The sequence below is a fragment of the Microcaecilia unicolor genome, chromosome 1 (genome assembly GCF_901765095.1).
Source record: "Microcaecilia unicolor chromosome 1, aMicUni1.1, whole genome shotgun sequence".
Taxonomy (NCBI): domain Eukaryota; kingdom Metazoa; phylum Chordata; class Amphibia; order Gymnophiona; family Siphonopidae; genus Microcaecilia; species Microcaecilia unicolor.
Genome location: NC_044031.1, coordinates 121723969 through 121747212, shown reverse-complemented (window position 1 = coordinate 121747212; position 23244 = coordinate 121723969). Strand labels below are relative to the sequence as shown.

The 23244-nt window shown below is 41.5% G+C and overlaps 1 protein-coding gene across 2 annotated transcripts in view; it reads left to right on the top strand.

The window, feature by feature from the left end:
* Window positions 1-23244, top strand: part of ADAM22 (ADAM metallopeptidase domain 22) — a 661757-nt gene that overhangs the window by 263114 nt on the left and 375399 nt on the right. For both annotated transcript variants that reach the window (XM_030199706.1, XM_030199712.1), the window contains exon 5: window positions 18788-18870. In XM_030199706.1, the coding sequence (XP_030055566.1) occupies window positions 18788-18870 (83 nt within the window). The remainder of the gene's footprint in view (window positions 1-18787; window positions 18871-23244) is intronic.

Sequence of the window (23244 nt, the reverse complement as noted above, 5' to 3'; positions counted from 1 at the left end):
GCTGTTTCGTTACTATGCCTTCCATAAGTTTGGTTATCAGCGGGATAGATGCTACTGGGCGATAGTTGGTTAAGTCACTTGTACTTTTCTTTACGTCTTTAGGTAAAGGAGTAAGTAAAATATTTCCTTTATCCTTTGGGAAGAGACCATTTTGTAGCATGTAATTCAGGTGTTTCGTGAGGTCTTATAAGATTACTAGGACAGATGTCTAATTTGCATTGCGACTTGGCGTATCGTTTAAGTAGTTGAGAGATGTTTTCGATCGGTAGTGAGTCAAAGTTGGTCCATGATCGGTCTGCTGGATATTCCCCATGTACTGGGTCTAGGCATTCAAGGAGGTTTACATAATCAGTTGTGTTGTTGGGTATCATAGTTCATAGCTTTATAATTTTCTCTTTGAAGTAATTCGCAAGGTTGTTTGCTGATGGGGTATCTATGTTGTTGGAAGTAACTGGCGTGGTATTTAGTAGATTATTTATAAGTTGGAAGAGTTTGTGGGTATCCTTGTAACCTGGTCCGATTTTAGTTTTATAATATGATCTTTTAGTCTGTCTGATGGTGTATTTGTATTTTCTTTGTAGTTGCTTCCATTCATTGAGTGCAGAGTCATCTTTTTTTCTTATTCCATGCTCGTTCTAATTTTCTGACTTGTGTTTTTATTTTTATTATTTTCATTTTATTTTTTTTTATTTATCATTTTACTTAATTACATTCACATTTATCACATAAATGTAAGGAAAAACAGAAATTAATATAAAGGAAAATGAAAACATTTTCTCTCATCAATATATATTATATAATTGTCCACAATTGGGAGATCCAAGATCAGGAAAACAATCTCAAAGAAAATAAGAAAAACTCAAAATGGTTAATCTTACAATTCACATTTTCTGAGGGAGGAAGGTTAATCGGTAATTGCAGCCGATACAGTGGTAACTAAAGGAAGTTGCTGCAGAGGGTTCTTCATCTGTTCTTTCAACTCCACAAACTCTTGTAATTTCTTAGGTTCAACAAATAAGTAATAAGGAAATAAAACACTTACAAGGGAATCGCACTAGGAAGGTCCCACCTAGGGCAATGATTCCTGGCTTAAAAGCCAAGAATTCACGCCTCCTAGTCTGCGATTCCCTTGATACGTCAGGCAATATATTCATCTTTGAACCCAAAAAACTATCAGCCATGTGTTGGAAATACAATTTCAAAACATTGTTCCTATCTAAATCAAAGGCAAAAGTCACTACTAATATAACTCTATCTGTAATTTCTGAATTTTCCAAAATGTTAGTTAAGTTCACATCTCTTTTCTCTGATAAAGAACATTTTAAGGGAAATATAAATCACTTTAGACACCAGAGGGTGGCTATCAAAAGTTATTTGCAAAATATCAGACATACTTCTTCAACAGTTCAATAGCTGATATATAGGATGTTATAGGAAAAATTATCATTCTCAAGTTATTTTTCCTTAATTGGTTCTCCAGAAATTCCAATTTTTACAAGAAACATGGCTGTCCTTCATTACCAAATTAACTGATTTTCGTAGAGAAACCATTTCCGTAGTCAAAGTCTCTATTTTTATATCTTGGACTTCCACTTTGTTAGATAAGTATTAATATAAATTCTTTAACTCACATGTTTATTCCTGAAAAATTTTAAACATCTGAAGAAGAAAGTTATTCACACTCTGCAGCAGTTCCCATAGTACGTCCATTGTGACATTATTGGCTTCACCAGATCCAATTTCTCCACAGAAACCGCTCCAGATATCTTCGGGGGGAAGAGCTCACTCTCCAATCCCCCGGTTGGTTTGTTATCCGGAGTCTATGCTGCGCCAGGACCTCCTCGGGTCGCGTGAAAATCCTAACCCACTTCGGGCGTTTCCACTGTCGACCTCCATAGCGAAGCATTACTGTTTCCGGGTCTTGGGGGGGTTGTGCCAGCAGGGGGACTCAAAGTCACTCCCTATCCACTGAGACTCGGCGATAAAGGCTTGCTGTTCTCCGAAGCAGAAACCGATATCCCCGATGTTATGACCCCGAATCTCTCCAAAGTAGGCGAGAAACGGTGGGAACCCCAGCCATGTTCGAGGAGGACAACACCATGGCTTTGCCTTTTCTCTTCCCCATTCTCTGGGGAATGCGCCTACTTCTTCAGGTATTCTGGTGTAAAACGGGAACTCAACTAACGTACGTCCTCCCTCGACGCCATCTTTGATCCTCCAGTTTGGGACACTCTTTGTCTGGTTTCTCCTCAGAGGCCTGTCTGATATGGGTAACCCTTCAGCATATGCCTCTGAGTCATTGAAACACGGAAGCCCCTCCACCCCTGCAAGGTGGTGTCCCTTCGGAGGGGCTGACTTGTGTTTTTAGTTCTTTCAGTTCTTCGTTAAACCATGGTATTGAGTTTTTTCTATGTGAGGTTCTGGTTTGGAGTGGTGCTATATTGTCTAATATGATTCTGCATCTGTTGTCCCAATCATGGAGAAATTGGGGTGAATCTGTTGGTGTTGTCCATTCGTTGTCATAGAATTGTTGCCAAAATATTAGTGGGTCTATTTTGCCTCTTATGGTATAGGTTGATTGTTCTTGTTTGTGTTGTGCATATTTTGTTTGCCAGAGAAGGGAGAGGTTCGCTTTGTAGTGATCGGACCATAGTATGGCTGTCCATTTTGTATCTTTTAGTGTGAGATTTAGATCAGTTGAGAATTTGTATGTAATTATGTCTAGTGTGTGTCCTTTAATATGGGTGGGTTGCATGTTTGGCCATTGAAGCTCCCATAATTGAAGGAAGTCTTTGCATTCACACATGTTTGTTAAGGTAGTGTCCTCAAGGTGGAGGTTGATGTCTCCTGCTATGAGAAGGTTTTGGGTAGAAACACGTGTTCGATATGAAATCCATAAAGTGTGTTTGGCAATCTTGCCAATTGCCTGGTGGTCTGTAGAACAGGATAAGGTTTAGGTGGTCCTGTAGAGTTGGGTGGTTGATTCTGACTGAGGCAATTTCAAGTTGGGGAAGTATGGATTCGGCTGTTGTTGTGACGGTGAATTGGGATCTATAGATTATAGCTATGCCTCCTCCTCTTTTTCCGTTCCTTGTCCAATGGGTGATTTTGTACCCTGGAGGGCATAGTTCTAAAATTATGGGGTCTTTGAGGTCATGAATCCAGGTTTCGCTTATAAATAAAAAATCAAGATTGTCTGTTGTGATCTAGTCAGTTATTGTCGTAGTTTTGTTAACTGCAGATCTGGCATTAATATAGCCCATTTGTATTAGTCGATGGGGTTCAATTGGGGTCGGGGATGTGATGATTTTTGTTAGTTGTCTGTCTTTTTGGTCTTTGAGTTTGAATATTGTCTTTTCTTTCATTTATTGGCGTTCCTTTCTGTTTTAATTTTCTAAACCACTATGGTCATGTGAAGATTGGTATATCAAATATTGTAAACTATTAAACTATTAACATAGCCATTCCTAAATTTATGCTTATAAATGTAGGAGCGTAATTTATGCTTCTAAATATATGCTAAATCTATGAGCGTAATAAGCCCTAAATTAGGACCATAAATTTAAGACCATAGATTACACTTGTAATTTAGGAGCATAAATTTAAGAGTGTAAATTTAGTAGCAGAACCTTTATAGAATAAGGGCCTTAATTTCTGAAGTTAAAGGGCGAAATCTTCTGAATATCTAACATCTGTCTCTGTATCTGTGTGTGTGCATATGTACACATATGTGTGTATCATCTAAATTATTTTAGAATGAATTAAAAATTATTTAAGTAATCTTCAGGCTGCTGTGTCAGGCAAATGTAGAATAATAAGCTATAATAGAAAAAAGAAGTGATAATGCCTTTTTACAGGTTGCAGTTGAGGCCTCCTCTAGATTACTGTGTACTGTAGGTCACAACTTAGGCTAGAGGAGGTCCAAAGAAAGGCAATTAAAATTGTGTGGGCTCTGAATCGAAACCTATATGAGATATTAGGATGTTGATATTAGGGATGTGAATTTGTTTGAAATGATATGGGAAATATTTTGTGTTATTTTTATTTTACAAAACAACAGAAAAAATGTATGGGGGTTTTGGCATGTCATTAATAGTGCACACTTTTTACAGAGTGTGACTATTTGTATAGAATATGCAGTATTTGTGCATATGCGCAAACTATTGCGCGTACTCACACTGTCTTTGTGAAAGAATGTGTCATCTTTGTAAATAGTTTATTGTATATTCATGTACTGGATATACCGCTTACTCTAGAGAAAGTGGTTTACATGGAAAGATATAATAAAAACAAAGCTAAAATTTATAGGAAAGTATAACATTCAAATACATAAGTATACATACCTAAATGGGTGGGGAGGGAAAGGGGGAGAGAAGTGGGTAAAAAAGGTGGAAACTGCTCAAGTGTAACCAGGTCCGTCAGAACTTAAGACATCTTGTAAGTGCTGACCCATAAGCTGATTCAAAATAAAAAGTTTTCAGTTGTAAAACATAATTCAGATCTGATGTGTGTGGGTAAGGCATTCCAAATTTGAGAGCCAGAAAGAAAAATGCTGGATTCCTTGTGCGTTCATAGTGAGCTTTTTTTTGGTGCTGGGAGCAGTAAACGATTGCTGTTGAGAGAGTGCAATGAACATTTATGTGCTGGAACGTAAATTGATATGTCAGCCGTTTTTGAAACATAGGGGTTTTACTAAAGCTTAGTGTGCATTAATGGAATTAGCACATGCGGCTAGCAGTAGGACAATTAGCCAGGGGTTTTCAGTGCCAGGGCTAATTTAGCCAGCCACAGTCAGCATTCAAAAAAGCTCTGAACACCATTGGCTGAATTTTACCCCCTTTAAGTCCGCTTGATATTTCAGAAACATTTGGTGATCCAGCGTTACAAACTGGAACCATGAATGTTGATTTGTCCTTCCAGATGTAGCTAGGAATACACATGAGACCTGGAGTTCTTCAACTGAGAACTCAATTTTGGTTGAACTACCTATATAAATGTGTTGTTAAATGGCAGGGGACTAAGGAGCCATTTTACTTAAGTTTAACGAGTGGTAAATGGAAAGAATTCATTTTATACCTACTGTATGGGCTTCTTAGCATTTAGCAAGCACTAATCTATATATATAAAAGGCACCACCAACGTTCTAATGAAGCCTCACTTCCGTTTTGCATGGTGGTGTAGATATCCGGTTTCATGAATCACAGGCAGGAGTAGGGAAACACGCAAAGGGCAGGTAAGAGTGTTTCCCTACTCCTCCCCCTGCCTCACAATGAGCTGCCACTGCTTGAATGCAGGGAGGACTGGAGGTGCTGAAATCGGCAGGGTCATAAAACAAAAAAAACGACAAGGCACATTCTTCTTTCTTTACAACATCCGTAAAATCCGCCCCTTTCTTTCCGAGCACTCTACCAAAACCCTCATCCACACCCTTGTCACCTCTTGTTTAGACTACTGCAATCTGCTTCTTGCTGGCCTCCCACTTAGTCACCTCTCCCCTCTCCAGTCGGTTCAAAACTCTGCTGCCCGTCTCATCTTCCGCCAGGGTCGCTTTACTCATACTACCTCTCTCCTCAAGACCCTTCACTGGCTCCCTATCTGTTTTCGCATCCTGTTCAAACTTCTTCTACTAACCTATAAATGTATTCACTCTGCTGCTCCCCAGTATCTCTCCACACTCGTCCTTCCCTACACCCCTTCCCGTGCACTCCGCTCCATGGATAAATCCTTCTTATCTGTTCCCTTCTCCACTACTGCCAACTCCAGACTTCGCGCCTTCTGTCTCGCTGCACCCTACGCCTGGAATAAACTTCCTGAGCCCCTACGTCTTGCCCCATCCTTGGCCACCTTTAAATCTAGACTGAAAGCCCACCTCTTTAACATTGCTTTTGACTCGTAACCACTTGTAACCACTCGCCTCCACCTACCCTCCTCTCTTCCTTCCCGTTCACATTAATTGATTTGATTTGCTTACTTTATTTATTTTTTGTCTATTAGATTGTAAGCTCTTTGAGCAGGGACTGTCTTTCTTCTATGTTTGTGCAGCGCTGCGTATGCCTTGTAGCGCTATAGAAATGCTAAATAGTAGTAGTAGTAGTTACCAGCAACAGCATACAATGCAGATTGCCAGGTTCCCCGACTTTCTCCTCCCCCACCCCAACAAATAACACAGCTTTAGAAGTAATTAAGAGAACTGCTAGCAAGTTCCTACATTCATGCCCTCTGCCAAGAGTAAAGCTTTTTCAACAAGCTGTCCAGCCCAGTGCTTCAAGGAAAAAGGCACAGCTCATGTTTCGTTCTCTGCCAGGGAGAGGTGAATGCAGGGAGGACTGCAGGTGCTGTATTCTGTATGTTAGCTCAGCCAGGCACTAGGACCTAGAGGGCACTGTTTGGGGGGCCGCTTTCGAGACCACAACATTGTATATTCGCTGCTGCTGCTGCTGTGACTGATTCAGTGTCGTCTCCGCTCCCAAGCTTAGGAGTCTGTGTTTCATTTACGGAGAGGATAGCCTGTACAAGTATTCTTTCCACACACAAAAAGGCAAGTAGTTGAACGCTTACCGGAAAAGTGTATCTCAGTCAAGGCTCTGCGACAGGGAATGTCCTGAGCGAAGCGTTTTGCTGCTGGCCTTTAATTTGTCTTTCCAGGTCTTTCATTTTTTTTCTCTTGCATTTGCAGCAACATAAAATGATGTGGGAAAACGGTAAACACCCCCCAGAAAACCCCACAAAACCAACATATCCGCACACATTACTCATGCAACTCACAAACTCCCCAAAAAATCAATAACTAACCCACCCTCAAAATCCTCTCTCTACAACACGACAAAGGGAAGTACAGGGGAACAACATCAAACTCACTCACAGAAACACGCAACTACCCTCTACTCCCCACACATACTGTCCCCCAACCACAAACACAACATACATGATTTCTGCCACTAACACTCACGTTCCCTTACAAAACAACCCTATCCTCACCCACAAACACCCCCCCCCAAAATACCAAACACTACCCCCCCAAATAAATACACAACATCTAATATGAAAAATCAACATCTCTCACTCACACCTATACACACAAGCAAACTCACCAGCCCCCACACCAACATACACACACTCTCATGCAAACACACTCTCACACTCACTGTCTCTCACATATGCACTCGCACACAATCAGACACACACACGCTCTCTCACAGACACACTCGCACCCAGTCTCACTCTCTCTCTGACACACACTCGCACAGTCACTCTCTCTCTCACACACTCACTCGCCCACACACACTCTCGCAAACATACACACTATGAGGAAAACCTTGCTAGCGCCCGTTTCATTTCAGTCCGAAACGGGCCTTTTTCACTAGTCTGTAATAAAAGGATTCCTTAATATGTTTTGAGCTGCTGTTCCTAAGGCCCCTCCGCTTCCTTCTCCTTCTGCTCCTTAGAGAATGGGATTTGTGATGTCCATATATATATATTCAATTGGGATTGAAGTTCCCTAATTTCTTTTGATCGTATTTCTTGGAATTGTGTAAGCACACCCTTTTATGATTTGAGGACTGGATAGAGGTCAGAAAAAGAATACATGTTGCCTTTTTTTTAATTATATTTCTATTATGTTTGTATTCTATCCCTATTTTCCATTCAAATTGTTATACTTGTTTAATATACTTGAAATTAAAAAAAATAAAATAAAAAAAGTGTAGAATACTAGCACATATGTGGGTAAGTGCTAGGTGCCTGATGTTCAGCCGACAATGGGCAACGCATTTGATGCCCGCTGCTGGTGTTAAACCTGGATATTTAATATTGGGCCATATCCAGCGATTGGCATTGAATATCCGGGCTTATTTGGGCTGCTAAAAGTTAACCAACTATGCCGATATTCAGTGGTCCAAGATAGGCTTGCTATTTAAGTGGCCTATTTGATCGCTCAACATAGCCGATTTGGCGATAAATATCTGCACCTAATCAGCCATGTCTTGCGATATAGCCGGTTCGCAACTAGCTGCAAACCGAGATATTCAGTGGGAGATAACTGGTTATCTACCACTGAATATCCATGATTAGGTGCTTAAACGGTATTTAACCAGACAGGACCGTTCTTGGTAGATTAAGTAGTTTGGAATATCGGAATGGGGTAAGCCTTCTGTAATTTTGGTGTACAATTCACTTAGCATATAAATGCAAGGGAGCGCACACATGTGTGGAGCATGGGTGGGACTCCCACTAAAACACATAACTTACTATAAGTTACGGGCTAAAATGTAGCATTTGGTCACGCACATGCCTAATTGTAGATGTATAGATGCCTATTTGTGCTAGGATTCCATATCTCGTTATTGTTTTAATTAATTTTATGTTTTTTTATTAGGGGATGTAAATCTTCATTTAGATGATTGGGACGTTCCAGCTGTCAGAGAATTTAATGCTTTTTTACATGCATTAACTTTTTGGTTATGTGATCCTCAACCCACGCATAAGCATGGGCATCAGTTGGATGTGATTGCATTTCTAAGTGCTTCATGCGAGGATTTGAACATCTATCTTCAGATGGGGCATGGATTTGAATCTCTCTGGTCGGATTATATTTTATATAATTTTACTCTTAATTAGAGAAAAGCTCGGACGCATACCCCTCGAAATCAGCAGACATCTTACTAGAGGAAAGATAGATAATGTGTCTTTTTAGTCCAAATATGATCATCAGGAACCTTCTGTTGATTCTCTGAATTTTATAGATTATTGGCAGAGGGTAATAGATCGAAGCAATTTCGCACCTCAGACAAGTGGTTTGATGGGGAACTACTAGAGCTTAAACGGTGTTGTTGCCAGATAAACAAACACTGGTATAAGGATAGATCAGATGTGACACGTGGTGAATGGAGTTCAGCAATGCGGGTTTGTAAGATAGCACTGACAAATAAGAGAAAGGAGTATTATTCTAAGTTAATTGGGGAAGATGTTATTGATGTGAGAGCATTATTTAAATTGGTACATAGTCTTACAGACACGAGCAATTGTCATGGTTATTTTCAAAAGGATGTGCCATCTGCGTAACAATTGGCACATTTTTTTCTTTTAAAATTGTTATCTTGTAGGCAGTCCCTATTAGAACCGTGTTATGCTCTGATTGAAGAAAGACATGAGCCCTCAGGTCTTCCCTAAGAATAGGGTAGGCGGTCCACAAGCCCAAAGATTTTACCTGCAGCGACAACTGTTCTCCAGGAGTTGAGCCCCTGTGTTCGAGCGGCCAACAAGACTTTTTGGAGGCAACAATGAGGGCAATGGTGAAATAAGGCAGGACTCCAAGATGGGAGGGTCAGCCACTGAGCCCCGGCTAAGTTGGAGGCAGACAGAGCAGGTCAGGGTCCAGGTCAAGCAGGGTCAGAGGCAGGCAGCAAATGAGTCAGGGTCCAAGTCCAAGTACGGTCCAAGTCCAAACAGGGTCAGAGGCAATGAGCAGGTCAAGGAAGGCAGTGAAGGAAACCCACAGCACCAGGAACCACCAAAACTAGCAGTAGCTGAGGCTCTGAGCAGCATGCCAGCAGCACAGATATGGGCGATGGCGTCTGACGTCATTTGGTTCGCCAACAGGCAGAGATCGTGGCAGGGCGAGTGCAAGAAAGTGGTGTCAACGCCGCACAGACAGTTGTCCAAAATGGAAGGACACGTGCAAGGGTAAGGTGCACCATCAGCTGGGGGAACTTCGGCGTCTCCCGATCCAGCCCAAGATGCCCTATCAGACCAGTAAGGCACCATTGTGACAGATCATTAGATTTAGCAGTAGATGATTTTACACCTGTTAGACATGATGGGATCCCACTTGATAGTCTGGTCTCAGTTTTTACTTTTTAGAGGGAAAATTGTTAGACACACTTTATAAGAAGTATGCAAAATCATACTGTTGGTTAGATAATTGCCCTCCAATAGTGATGCAATCAGCTTCATTGAAATTTAAGCAACAACTTTTCAGGTGGATAGAACATTGTCTTACAATAAGTAGATTTCCTGCAGAATTGGGGGATATAATCATAACCCCTCTAGTGAAGAACACCAAGGACCCAATGGGGTTGGTTTCAAATTACAGGCCTATTGCTTCAATACCTTTATTTATCAAATTAATGGAGGGGATTGTTGCTGTTAAATTGGCTCATTTTTTGGAACAGCATCATATTCTTCATTTTTCTCAATCAGGATTCTGTTCAAATTTTAGTACTGAAACCATTGTGGGTGCAATATTTGATACAGTTCGGTTATGACTTACTGAGGTGTGAAGAAAGTACTGCTTCTTCAATTTTATCTATCCAGTGCTTTGACCTGATAGATTTTGAAGCTTTTGTGCAGATATTAGGTGCTGTGGGAATTTCAGGATCTGTTAAATTTTGGTTCCAGGGCTTTCTCCTTCATAGAAAGTACAGAGTTAAAATGTCAAATAATTTGTGGGATAGTTGGAGTAATGTCTGTGTGGTCCCTCAAGGTTCTCCCATTATCCTCTTTTTTGTTTAATTTATATGTACATTCACTGGGATTTACATTGGAGAGACTTATGGTCACAGCTTTTAGTTATGCAGATGACATAACGGTTCTTCTTCCAATCCAGTCAGTAGTTTCTAAGGAATTGTCTGTTTTGTAATTGGTGTTTAGCCTGTGGCCTGAAGGGGTGACCTCATCTGTCAGGGCCTTCTTAAGGAACTGGTGTTCTGGTCTTCAGTGCCTTTGCATTGCCAATGCCTACGCAGTGCCTTAGGTCCCAAGGTTAGTGTGCTGTTTGCACAGTTAGCTTTCCTTGTCTTTTCTTGTGGGCTTCCAGCTCTTCTGCTTTGCTAGTTACTATTACCTGTGGGCCTTGCCTTCTGGCTCAGGGTATTATTGCTCGTAGGCTTTCTGCCTAGTCTATTACTTACCTGTGAGCTTCTTGCTTTCCTGCTCTGGGTATTATTGCTCTGTGGGCTTTCAGCTCTTCTGTGTCTATTGTTCTGTGGGCTTCCAGCTCTTCAGTCTATCTGTGTATATCCCTTTTATCTGTGGGCTTCCAGGCCTTCTGGCTGTATTACTGCGGCCTGGGGGTTTCCAGCCTTTCTGTGGGCTTCTAGCCTTTCTGTTATCCCTGTGCAGTGGCTCTGCTCCCTGTCTGAGGTTGGTTAGCGGCTGATGCTGCAGCCATTTCTCTCCTTTCTATCTGTTAGCTACTGTAGCTCCAGTCTATCCCTTACTCTGGCAAGCGTATCTGTCATTCCCATTCCCTTGAGCTTAGCTTGTATGTAGCTCCTGTATCCTGCTTCTCAAGCCTGAACCCTGCTGTAGGACGTTGTTCCTGGATTCCTTGTTGCTTGCCTCTTCAGCTCCAGCCCAGCCACTCCAGTCCTGTCTACTTCAGCCCGTCTTAGGGTTGCCTGTCTCCTGTTGGGTGGTTTTGCCTGCTGCTGCCACCTCCGTGACAGCGGCCCAAGGGCTCACATTTCCCCGAGAGACCTGACAGCTGGCCCATAGACTGAAATTGAATACTGAAAAAATGAGGTTGTTACTGCTTACAGGCTGCAGGGGGCCTGCGGAATCCAATATTGTCATTAACCATCAAAATGATACTTTCTCCCTGTTTGTAAGGATTTTGTGGGTGTTCTTGGATTCAACAGGTATCCTAGAGTTCAGGTCAATAAGGTAGTCCAGAAAACGTTTCTTCTAGTGTGCAAATTGCATTGAATTTGTAAATATTTTGAAGTTCACCAATTTTGGCTGTTGGTTCAAGCATTGTTACTTAATTCTTTGCATTACATTAATACGAAAATTACAGACAGTTCAAAATATCTCATTGCGATTGATCTATTCTTTAAAATGTTCTGATCATTTATCAGTGTACTACTCTAAAGTTCATTGGTTGCCGGTGGCAGCTCATATTGTTTTTAAATGTTGACTTCGGTTATCTTCGGTTTCGGTTTTTGTTGATTTTTTTCGGTGAAAAATTTGTCTTGGATTTCGTCAGTTGCCTCGTATTTTGTCGGCGTGCCCACGTGACCTCGCTACTAATTTTGCGAAAACAAAGGGCGACCCATGCGTTCTCCTGCTCATTGTGGCATCGTTTCTCATTGTGTGAGCATCACCCTGCGCGTCTAACGCAGCGCATGTAAGATAAAATCACATGTGGTCAAATCTCATTTTCCCTGTTACGTGTTTCCCTTGCTAATAAGTTAACCCTTTCCCTCCATCATGGGACTATATTTATTCTCTATAAAATGTGTTTTTGGTATGTATTTTGGAGTGTCTAGAATGAATTAATTGGATTTACATTGATTCATATGGAAATAATTGCCTCGGTTTTCGTCTGTTTCGGTTTTCGTTGATTGTTTTCGGACGGATTCAGTCATGAAAGCCCACCTTCTATAAATACCCTAATAAATCCCTTCCTTCTCTTTCTTCCCTTAATTAATCTCTACACAATACTAACAATACTTGATACACTGGAAAAACCATGTTAATAATACTATGTAAGCCACTTTGAGCCTGCAAATAGGTGGGATAAGGTGGGATACAAATGCAATAAATAAAATTATCAACTAAACCGAGGTATCACTGTATAAAGTATCTTATGGTTTTGTCTATTTTAGTGCGTGATACTCGATCAGTTAATTTGTTCTCTTTTCCATCTTTAAAGGGTAAAATAAGGCAGAAAATTGCAGATTCTTTATTAGCTTATCAGGCTGCTAAACTGGGAAAATATATGACATTTTAGATGTCTCTTGAAGACATATTTGTTTTTGAATTTTAGTAGAAAATGCTTGTTAGTTTATATTTTTTGTACTGTATTGTATTCCTGCATGCCCATTTTTTTTGCATGTAACTCGCATCAAGCCTTGAAGTATTGTGGGTTGTAAAAATAAAATGTTATGCTATGTTATAACAGAATCCTGGTCCCCAGATGCTGTTACAGATTTCATGCTAAGCTTAACTTTGGCTCCGAGTTATAGAATTGCCCCATCCCCCTAATTCTATAAACCTATATTCACAATTTCACACGTAGCTTGCAAAGTTGCATGCACAAGTTATAGAAGAGAGCCAATTACATGTGGAACTTATTTGATAAATTAATTGATGTTAGCCACCAATAATTGTTTGTAATTGGTGTTAATACTAATTGGAACTAATTTGCAGTTGTGCTTGTAACTGCTCTTAGTTTGTATTCTGCAAATTGAGTGTGTAAAATCCATAGCATGCAACTGCAAGAGGGGAATGGACCTGAGAGGGGCATGGGTATGGGCGGGTCGGGGCGTGCCTAGCACTTATGCACATGGGTTCTTGAATACTGTCAGTTATGTGCCTGACTGACAGCAGTTAGGTGCCAGCATTTACACCAACCATTGAGCTAGTGGAAGTGCTCACACCCAAGTTAGGCGCATAACTGTGGACTGAAGCTAATATTCTGTTATGCCAATTACGCATGTAATTGCTGATATAGAATTTGCATTTTGTGTAGATCATCCCAGTGCCTAATTGTAAGCAACCTCTGGAGAACTACCTCCTAGAACTCTTAGTAGTGCCACCCCTGAAATGCCCCAAATCCCTCTCCCTTTCTGGATGGATGATTTATACATCCAAAGAAAACCCCACCACTGCCAACTGCATAAGTGCTTTGTAATGTTAACTTCAACATGGTTTATAAACAGAAATATCACAACTGTTTAAAGTGGTGTGGTTTCATGGCCAACTTATCAGTGACAACACAAGACTCTTTCTTCACGTATCTCGTTTAGCCTCTTCAAGATCTCAACCAATTGTGGCTCTATCACTGGATGCAGAGAAGGCCTTTGATAGGGTTGAATGGAACTACCTTTTTGATACACTATCTTGGTTTGGTTGTCCTCCAGAATGTTTGCTTAGGGTTAAGTCTCTTTATTCAAACCCAATAGCTAAAGTAATCACTAATAATCTTTTGTCGGATGATATTATTTTACATCGTGGCACAAGGCAAGGTTGTCCCCTTTCCCCATATCTATTTAGTATAGCACTTGAGCCACTCCTGATTGCTATTCGATCCCACCCTTCCATTAAGGGAGTTGTTTATAAGGATCTAGAGTTCAAGTGCTCTGCATATGCAGATGACGTCCTACTTTTTTTTATCTGATCCTTGTTTATCTATTCCTATCCTGATTGATTTAATAACTCATTTTTCACAATTCTCAGGATATAAAATTAACCAACAAAAGACAGAACTACTATCTCTTAATAGGTTTGCGCTTCCAGATATAGCCAATTTTTTTAATCTATTGTGGGCCATGCCAAAAATCAGTTATTTGGGAGTGGATCTCTATACTGTACTTGCAGATACTATTCAGCATAATGCGGACCTCATACTTAAAACTCTTAAATCACTTCTGCATTCATGGCATCTGCTAAATCTGTCCTGGTGGGGTCGACTTGAAGCTATTAAAATGATGATCTCCCCTAAGATCAACTATATCCTAAGCATGCTTCCAATCCTTGTTTCCTCCTCATTCGATCGACAGATTGATAAGCTTTTATCCTCCTTTCTCTGGTCATCCAAAAACCCAAGAATTACTCTCAGAAAACTTAAAGGTACAAGGGAGACCGGTGGGGTTTTGTTTCCTGATTTTGTAACTTACCACAAATCTTTTGTCTCTCAACAAGGTTGCAGATGGTTCTTGCAACAAACTGATTATAAGCCTCTGTGGCTGCAGTTAGAAGAGGCAATGATAGCTCCTTTCACTTTACTGCTTCTTCTCAGCTCCACCTCATTTCCATCCAATAGGACGGACCAAATTATAGTCTCAACGATCAAATATCTTTTAGATCTAGATAAACTTCAAACTACTCCCCTCAATATGTGTCTCAGTATGTCACTCTGGTATAATCCACACATCTTAATTAATAAGGCTCCATTCTTCTAGAAAGAATGGATAGATAAGGGAGTTTTCCATCTGTCCGATATTGTCAACACAGATAATAGTCTGTGATCTTTCTCAGAATTGATATTTAAATTATCTCTGTTACAGTCTCGATACTTTCAATGGTTACAACTTTCACATTGTGTCAAGGCACTCATGAAGTCGACACCATTGTCATCCCAACTGCCTTCTCTGTATTCTCATGCGCAAACATTGGTATTAAAAGGCCATACGGCTCCTGCCATCTACAAAATGTTTGTTAATGTAATATATAAATTTAATACTGTTCTTCAAAATAATTGGCAGGTGGACACTAGCTGTGTTTTAAATGAAAAAATGTGGTCCCATTTCTGGTCAAAAGTAATGAAACCCCTTTCCTCTGCATCTGTTTTACAGTCAATGTTTTTTCTATATCATAAAACAATCTGGACTTCTAGGGAACTTGCTATTGCTGGTCTGAATTCATCTGACAAATGTTGGCGTTGTTCTCAACAAGTTGGCACTCTCCTCCATATGATGTATGAGTGCCAAGTGGTTTCTAAATTTTGGAAAGAAGTCTGAAACATTATACAAAAGATGCTATTAATTGAAGATGACCTGTTACTGTATATTCCATTGTAATGTTTAAATCTGTCTCTAAACCCTTTGACCTGTCAATGCCACAAGCAAAATTACTGGACATTCTCCTTACCATTGCCCAATGACACATCCTACAAAACTGGAAATCTGCACACCTATTGAACGTTCACTTTTGGTGGAATACAGTTCTACAGCATCAGAAATTTGGCAGAGAAATTGCGAAAGACAGTCTCCACAAGAAAAATCTGGTCACCTGTGGAAAACTATCTTCACTCTATTCAGACATAATGTTGGCCCAATGTTAGAGACTTATACTGTAGATGCAAAGGCACTTTTCTCTCTTACCCTTTATTTTTCTTTTTAGTTCCACATTCCCCTCCTTTACTGTCTCTTGTTATTGTTATACTTGGAAAACTAATAAAATATTTTGAAAAAAATAAAATAAAATGGTGTGGTTTGAAGGGATTGGAATTTTCATCTATCTATCTATCTATCTATCTATCTATCTATCTATCTATCTATCTATCTATCTATCTATCTATCTATCTATCTATCTATCTATCTATCTATCTATCTATCTATCTATCTATCTATCTATCTACCTACCCCAGGGCTACAGTCAGATGAGAATGACTGGTGCGTAGCTTGATTGTCTGGAGAAAGTAGTTATCATGCAATCAGTATTCTTATCTTAAGTGGGCTTTGGAGGCACATCAAGTTTTGAGTTCACTGTTTGTTCTGCCCCCACATCTTGTGTGTGCATGTTTATATTCAGTTTGTATTATAACGACAGCATGTGAGCTAAAAAGCAAGCAGCAGTTTCCTGCTAGGTTCCTGTAATCTCTGTTATTATTGCTTAAATGTTGTACGGTATGTGACCTATTCATTCCAGTCTCCTTGGTACTACCTTTGACCCTGCTGGTCAGTTCCAGAGCCCCTAGTTTTTTTTTAGGTATTCTTTTTCACGCCTTGGCACAAAAATTTCCATCTTGGGCTCAGAAAAGAAGGCACTCTGCTGTCTTTCACTCCCACACTCTTGGAATCTGCATAATTTTTTCACTGGTTAATTCTGCATTCAGCAACAATCACTCAGTTGAACAGCATTCCGTTATCCAATCTGCAGAAAGACATATTGGGGTAAATATGCAGCCGGCGGCATTATTCCCGAATATTCAATGATGAGCCATGTCTGGGTTTCAGCATTGAATAGCCAGTTTTTGTGGTACCGGTTAAGTCGATATTCAACACTTAAGTGGCTATGGGTTGCCGCATAAAGGGGTCCTTTTACAAAGGCACAGTAGCGTTTTTAGTGTGTGCTAATGGTTAGTGTGCGCTAAATTCTAAAGATGCCCATAGGAGTATATGCTGATGCAAGGTTCCACATTAAGAGTCACTGACCAGGAAAGGGATGTAGGTGTCATTGTTGATGATACGTTGAAACCCTCTGCTCAGTGTGTGGCGACGGCTAAGAAAGCAAATAGAATATAGGTATTATTAGGAAAGGAATGGAAAACAAAAATGAGGATGTTATAATGCCTTTGTATTGCTCCAGGTGCGACCACCCCTTGAATGCTGTGTGCAATTCTGGTCACCGCATCTCAAAAAAGATATAGTGAAATTAGAAAAGGTACAGAGAAGGGCAACGAAAATGATAAAGGGGATGGGACAACTTCCCTATGAAGAAAGGCTAAAGTGGCTAGGGTTCTTCAGCTTGGAGAAAAGACGGCTGAGGGGAGATATGATAGAGGTCTATAAAATAATGAGTGGAGTGGAATGGGTAGACAAGAATTGTCTGTTTACTCTTTCCAAAAATACTAGGACTAGGGGGCATGCAATGAAGCTACAAAGTAGTACATTTAAAACGAATTGGAACAAATTTTCCTTCACTCAACATGTAATTAAACGCTGGAATTCATTGCCAGAGAATGTGGTAAAGGCAGTTAGCTTAGCGGGGTTTAAAAAAGGTTTAGATGGCTTCCTAAAGGAAAAGACCATAAACCATTATTAAAATGGACTTAAGGAAAATCCACTGCTTATTTCTGGGATAAGTACTTTAAAATGTTTTGTACTTTTTGGGATCTTGCCAGTATTTGTGACCTGGATTGACCACTGTTGGAAACAGGATGCTGAGCTTGATGGTCCTTTTGTCTGTCCCAGTATGGCAATATGTACTTATGTAATGTAAAACAGCTCATTACTATGTAAAATCTAAAATGTGATGTGCAGTGAACACCCCAAATCATGTTATAGCTGGAAGAGTAACCCTAGCCAAAAGCTGGGGTTATTTTATTGTCCCAGGAGCATAAGGCTCAAAGCCACTGCCTGATGCTCCCAGACCACATCTTAAGGAGGCTGCAATTTTGTCCTTTCCACCCTCGAACACCTCCCTGCACAAGACCCCAACCTCTTGGTGACACCTGAACCCCCCTGTAGAAGACCCTAACTCCTCAATCAGAAGCCTCACCCCACCTCCCTAAATTGATACTAGTGCAAGGGGGTGCCATTTTGTCAGAAGATGCGGCAAGGGCAGGAGTGACTGGGGAAATTCCTGCCCAGGGACCCACTACACCACCAGGGACTAAAAAAGATAGGCCCTTGGAGGATGGTTGGGGGGAGATTTCATTTGGTGGGTGGGGCCTTTGAGTGTCAGCAGGCGGTTGGGGTATTATGCAAAGGGGAATTCAAGTGTCATTGTTGGGGTTTGGTTGATGGTTGGGGGTTTGGAGGTTCACATCAGTGGGTGTTGGGGTGATGATTGGGGGAATGGGAATGGCCCCTTTAAGATGTGGCCCAAGAGCATGGGACTACAGCTTTGAGGTCCGATGCTCCCAGTCTTCTGGGGTAGCACTGCTTGCAACCATTGTTATTCATTTATCACAGTAATACCACAAGTTGGTGACTCCCATAGTAATTCGTCTTTTACTGCACCTTGCTAACTTCCCCTCTAAGTTTTAGCGGAACTTATTTGTAATAAGCAGTTGAAAATTAAGAGACTGAGTCTTCTCCTTGGATGTTGAACTGGTTTAGCTCACTGTTTACTATTGCAGTGGCAAATGCAGTATGAGAGCAGTACACTGTGTATAGTGATCCACATGTGCAGGTATTTCAGGTTTTTGTATTAAGCATCTAGCAATGTATGTGTTACTGTTGTATTTGATGAAGATGTTATACACAACCTGAATTTACAAGAATGACATAATTATATTTTTATCCCATGACATCTACTTATTACATTTTTTTTTCTTTGTGTACAAAACATACTATGTTGAAGCATATACTGGAATCTTTTTCTTCCTTTTCTGTTGCAGGGTGGAGAGCATTGCTATTATCAAGGACATATCAGAGGAAACATGGAGTCACTTGTAGCCCTATCAACATGCCATGGACTTCAGTAAGTGTTGGTTATATTCTCTTCTGAGATGTGCATAATTAGTTTCACTAAATGAAAAATGATATGAATAGCTATATTTCATAAACTACAACATGGAATCCTTTTCAGGTGTTGTATGTGTGTGTGTGTGTGTGTGTATGTGTATGTAAGAGGTTTAGCCACAGGTAGACCATGGCCGGCCGGCCTGCTTGCCTCTGCACTTTGAAGTTAGGCTCAATTAGCCTAAGATTACCAGATGCCCCTGATTTTTGAGGATTGTTCCTAATTTCAGACCTGTGCCCCCAACTTCTTCTTGTTTGTCAATCTTCTGTCCTTGATTCTAGTAATGGAGACAGAGATGCCATATTGAAGTTCAGCATGAGCATAGTAGTGCCCCTGTCCCCCCCCCCCCCCAAGTGATCCAGCATCTCCCCCTCCTGCTGCCAATCCTACCTCCCCCTTTCCTGGGGTCTGCCCCTCACCTCAGACATTCTTGCGCAGTTCCTTCCCATTTACTCTAAATGTTAACATGAAAAAGAACAGTGCCATGCTGCAGAGCCTCTACCCATGCATGCTGGAGGTCTCTGCTGGGTCCTGCCCCCACATGGCAACAGGAAGTATGCATCAAAGGGGGCGGGACCCAGCATAGAATTGCAACACACTTAAGTGGAAGCTCATGGTGTATCGCTGACACCAGGTCAAATAGGAAGGAGCCATGAAGGGAGATTTGAAAAGCGAGGAGAGGGGTAGGAGAAGGGGGATAGGAGAGAGAAGTACAGATGCTGAACCAGAAGGGAGGAGAAGAGAGGAAAGAGGTTGGACTGGAAGAAGGGAAGGAAGAAAGAGCGGTGGAGATACTGAACTGTAAGGGCAGAGGAGAGAAAGAGATGGAGACGGTTGAACTGGAAGGGGAGGATAGAGAGAGAAGGAGAGGCTGAAATGGAAGAGCAAAAGAAAGAGAGGTGAAGCAGAAGGGCAGAGGAGAGATGAGAAGGGTGGAGTTGCTGGGCCACAGGGAGGGGGGTCAAAGTAGGGGAAGAGAGAGTTGCTAGTCTGGGTGGGGGAGTAAGGGGGAGAGGAGAGAGTGATAATGTGTCAGGAAGGAGAGAGTGAAAAGGAATAAGAGAGTACCCATAGGAGGAATGGAAAAAATAGGCAAAGAATACAAATCAGATACAGTGTCTGAACAGGAAACTTTAAATGAATGATTTTGAAGAAACAATGTAAGTCATTTCAGCAAGCGCCCATCCAGTCCTATAGATACAAGACGTTTTAGGGGGAAGCCATGGCAAGTCTAGAGATACAGCTAATGTGATACTTGTTTCAGTACTGACACCGATTGTCTCAGATGTAGAATTAAATTTGTCTTTATATGAGTCTGTAGATGAAGGAAAACAATACTTTCCATCAGTTTGGCTAGAAATGGTAAGTTTGAAATAGGCTGGTAACTTGCAGGAGAAGTCTGGTGGGGGTGGGATTCCAATAGACCACGAAGCCAATGGTGACTAGGGGGCTTGGCTGAGTCTGGCCTGGCCAGGGGCCACTGGACTACCAGGGCATTTTTGGACAGGAGGAAGGGAGATAAAGGTAGAGGACCACTGGAGAATTTTTTTTTTAATTAGGGGAGGCGGGGCAGGTAGGGTTGTGTTGGCATAGTCAGGTTGGAGGGAGAGAAGGGGTGCTGTTAGAAATGTGCTCCTCTCATCCAACCCTTCTACACTGACCTGGACCTGTGCTAAATGCGCCCAAGATCCTTTTTTGTGGGGCATTGGTATGGGGGTGCTTAATGATGCCATTTACATTCGATCTGTGCTAATGGATTCAGCGCCTGTGCTGAAACCATTAAAGCATTCAGGGCACACTAACGTGAACGATAGTGCGACCCCAGAGCAGTTTCCCTTACCCCCTGGATCGACTGAGTCACTTCTCAGTCACTTCATCCCTAACACCTCCTCCCCAACCAGTGAGGACAGAAAAAAACCATCAGAGGATTGAATTTGTTGGCACTGAAAGAAGCAGAATCCTTTCCCTCTCTCACTTTCCCTTTCTCCCGCAGTGGAAAAACAGCAGTCTGATACAGAGCAGCAGCAACAGCAACGGACCAGGCAAGGCTGCAGGCAGTCGATACTATAGTAAACCTAGTACCACAGCAGAGGATAAATGAGCTGTATATAGCCAGAAAACACACATGAAGGCTTAATATCTGGTTTTCTATTTTTCTCATTCCGCTTAATATTTAGCACTATTTAACCGTTCAGAATGGATGCTGACCATTTAAATAGCGCTTAATTGGCTATCCGCCGATTTTCAGTGGGGGATAACTGTCTATCCTTTTGCTGAATATCCGTGGTTAACGGCTGGCAGATAACCGGTTATATCCTGCAATATAACCAGCTATCTGGTTATTTCTAAACTGGTTATGGTGGTCATATTTGGCTGTGTCAAACCCTGATATATCTTTGGCTGGTTTAAAGATAACCGGTTATGTCTGAATATCGACATATCTGGTTATCTTCAAACTGGCTAAAAAAAACCTGGATATTCAGTGCCAGTCACCAGAAGTGACCCGGCATTGAATATCCGGGTTCAGCTCAGACCGTGTGAAAAAGTTTGGTTATCTCCCGCAGTCTGAATATCAGAGCCGTTCTATTTATTTATATTTCAGATTTAATGTACTATCTTAAATATAAGATCACAAAGAGAGTCATTTTCAAAAGAAACGTCCAAGTTCCGATTTGGACGTCTTTGCAAAACGGCGAAATACAGGGGCGGGAAAACCTGTATTTTCAAAACGATGGACGTCCATCTTTTGTTTCGAAAATACCGTCAGGGACGTCCAAATCCTTAAATTTAGACGTCCCTAGACATGGATGTCTTTGATTTTCAGCGATTTTCGAAACCAAAGGCATCCATGTCAAAAACGTCCAAATACAAGCCATTTGGTCATGGGAGGAGCCAGCATTTGTAGTGCCCTGGTCCCTCTGACATGCCAGGATACCAACCGGGCATCCTAGGGGGCACTGCACTGGACTTCATAAAATGCTCCCAGGAACATAGCTCCCTTACCTTGTGTGCTGAGCCACCCTAACACCCCCCCCCCCCACCAAAACCCACTACCAACAACTGTACACCACTACTGTAGCCCTTACGGGTGAAGGGGGGCACCTATATATGGGCACAGTGGGTTTGTGGTGGGTTTTGGAGAGCTCGCTGTTTCCTCCACAAATGTAACAGGTAGGGGGGGGGGGTATGGGCCTGGGTCCGCCTCTCTGAAGTGCACTGCAGTACCCACTAAAACGGCTCCAGGGACCTGCATACTGCTGTCATTGACCTGAGTATGACATCTGAGGCTGGCACGACATATTTTGAAAGATGTTTTTTGAGGGTGGGAGGGGGTTAGTGACCACTGGGGGAGTAATGGGTGGTCACCCCTGATTCTCTCCAGTGGTTATCTGGTCATTTCGGCACCTTTTTGTGCTTTATTCTTAAAAAAAAACACGTCCCGGTGAAAACGTCCATGTGTTCGTCAGGGACGTCCTTGCTTTTTTCGATTATGGGTCAAAGACATCCAAGTGCTAGGCACGCCCAAGTCCCACCTTCGCTACACATCCTTGAAATTCGGACGTCCTTGCGACAGACTGCAGTTGGAGACATCCAAAATCGGGTTGCAATTATACCGATTTGGACGTCTCTGTGAGAAGGACGTCCATCTTCCGTTTTATGTCCTTCTCTTTCGAAAATGAGCCTGAAAGTGGTTTACAAACACTTCATAAAGAGCAATCAAATAAAAAATAATAAAATACAAAATTAAGCAAATCACTATACCGTAAAAATAAACTACTGAAGAAATATTAGTCTAAAAAGCCTTATCTCCAATTATTTATCAAAAGTGATCAGACATAATATTATCAACAGAATATGACGAGGCATTCCAAAGAGAGGGAAAGGAACAACTGAAAGTAGCATTCTGGCCCAAGAGAGTCCAGCTGAGGTAAATGGAGGAGCAAGAAAATTGCTTCTTGTGTGAAATGCAAAGGTCAGCTTGAAGATAGGTGGGGCAACTTGTTGATGACAATATCTGTTTTTTTTTAAATGCGGAAGATTTAGCCTGTGGTCAGAGGAGGAATACAACTTTAGCTAGCTTTTCTGTGGTTAGCATTAGTGAGGGTTTTGTGCCAGTTTCTTTTCTTGTGCCAACATGAACTATCTGTAACATTTACCTTTTACCTTTTTGTTTTGTTTTATTGAAGGTGATGGGTAGACCTATAAAATGGCAGGGGGATGAGGAGCTGAGGTGCTGCCGAAAAGCCATCATTCGGCAGCACCTCAGCTCCTCATGCCCCTGCCATGGTGGCTTAACGGGAAGGTGCTACGGCTATGAAATGATGGGCAATG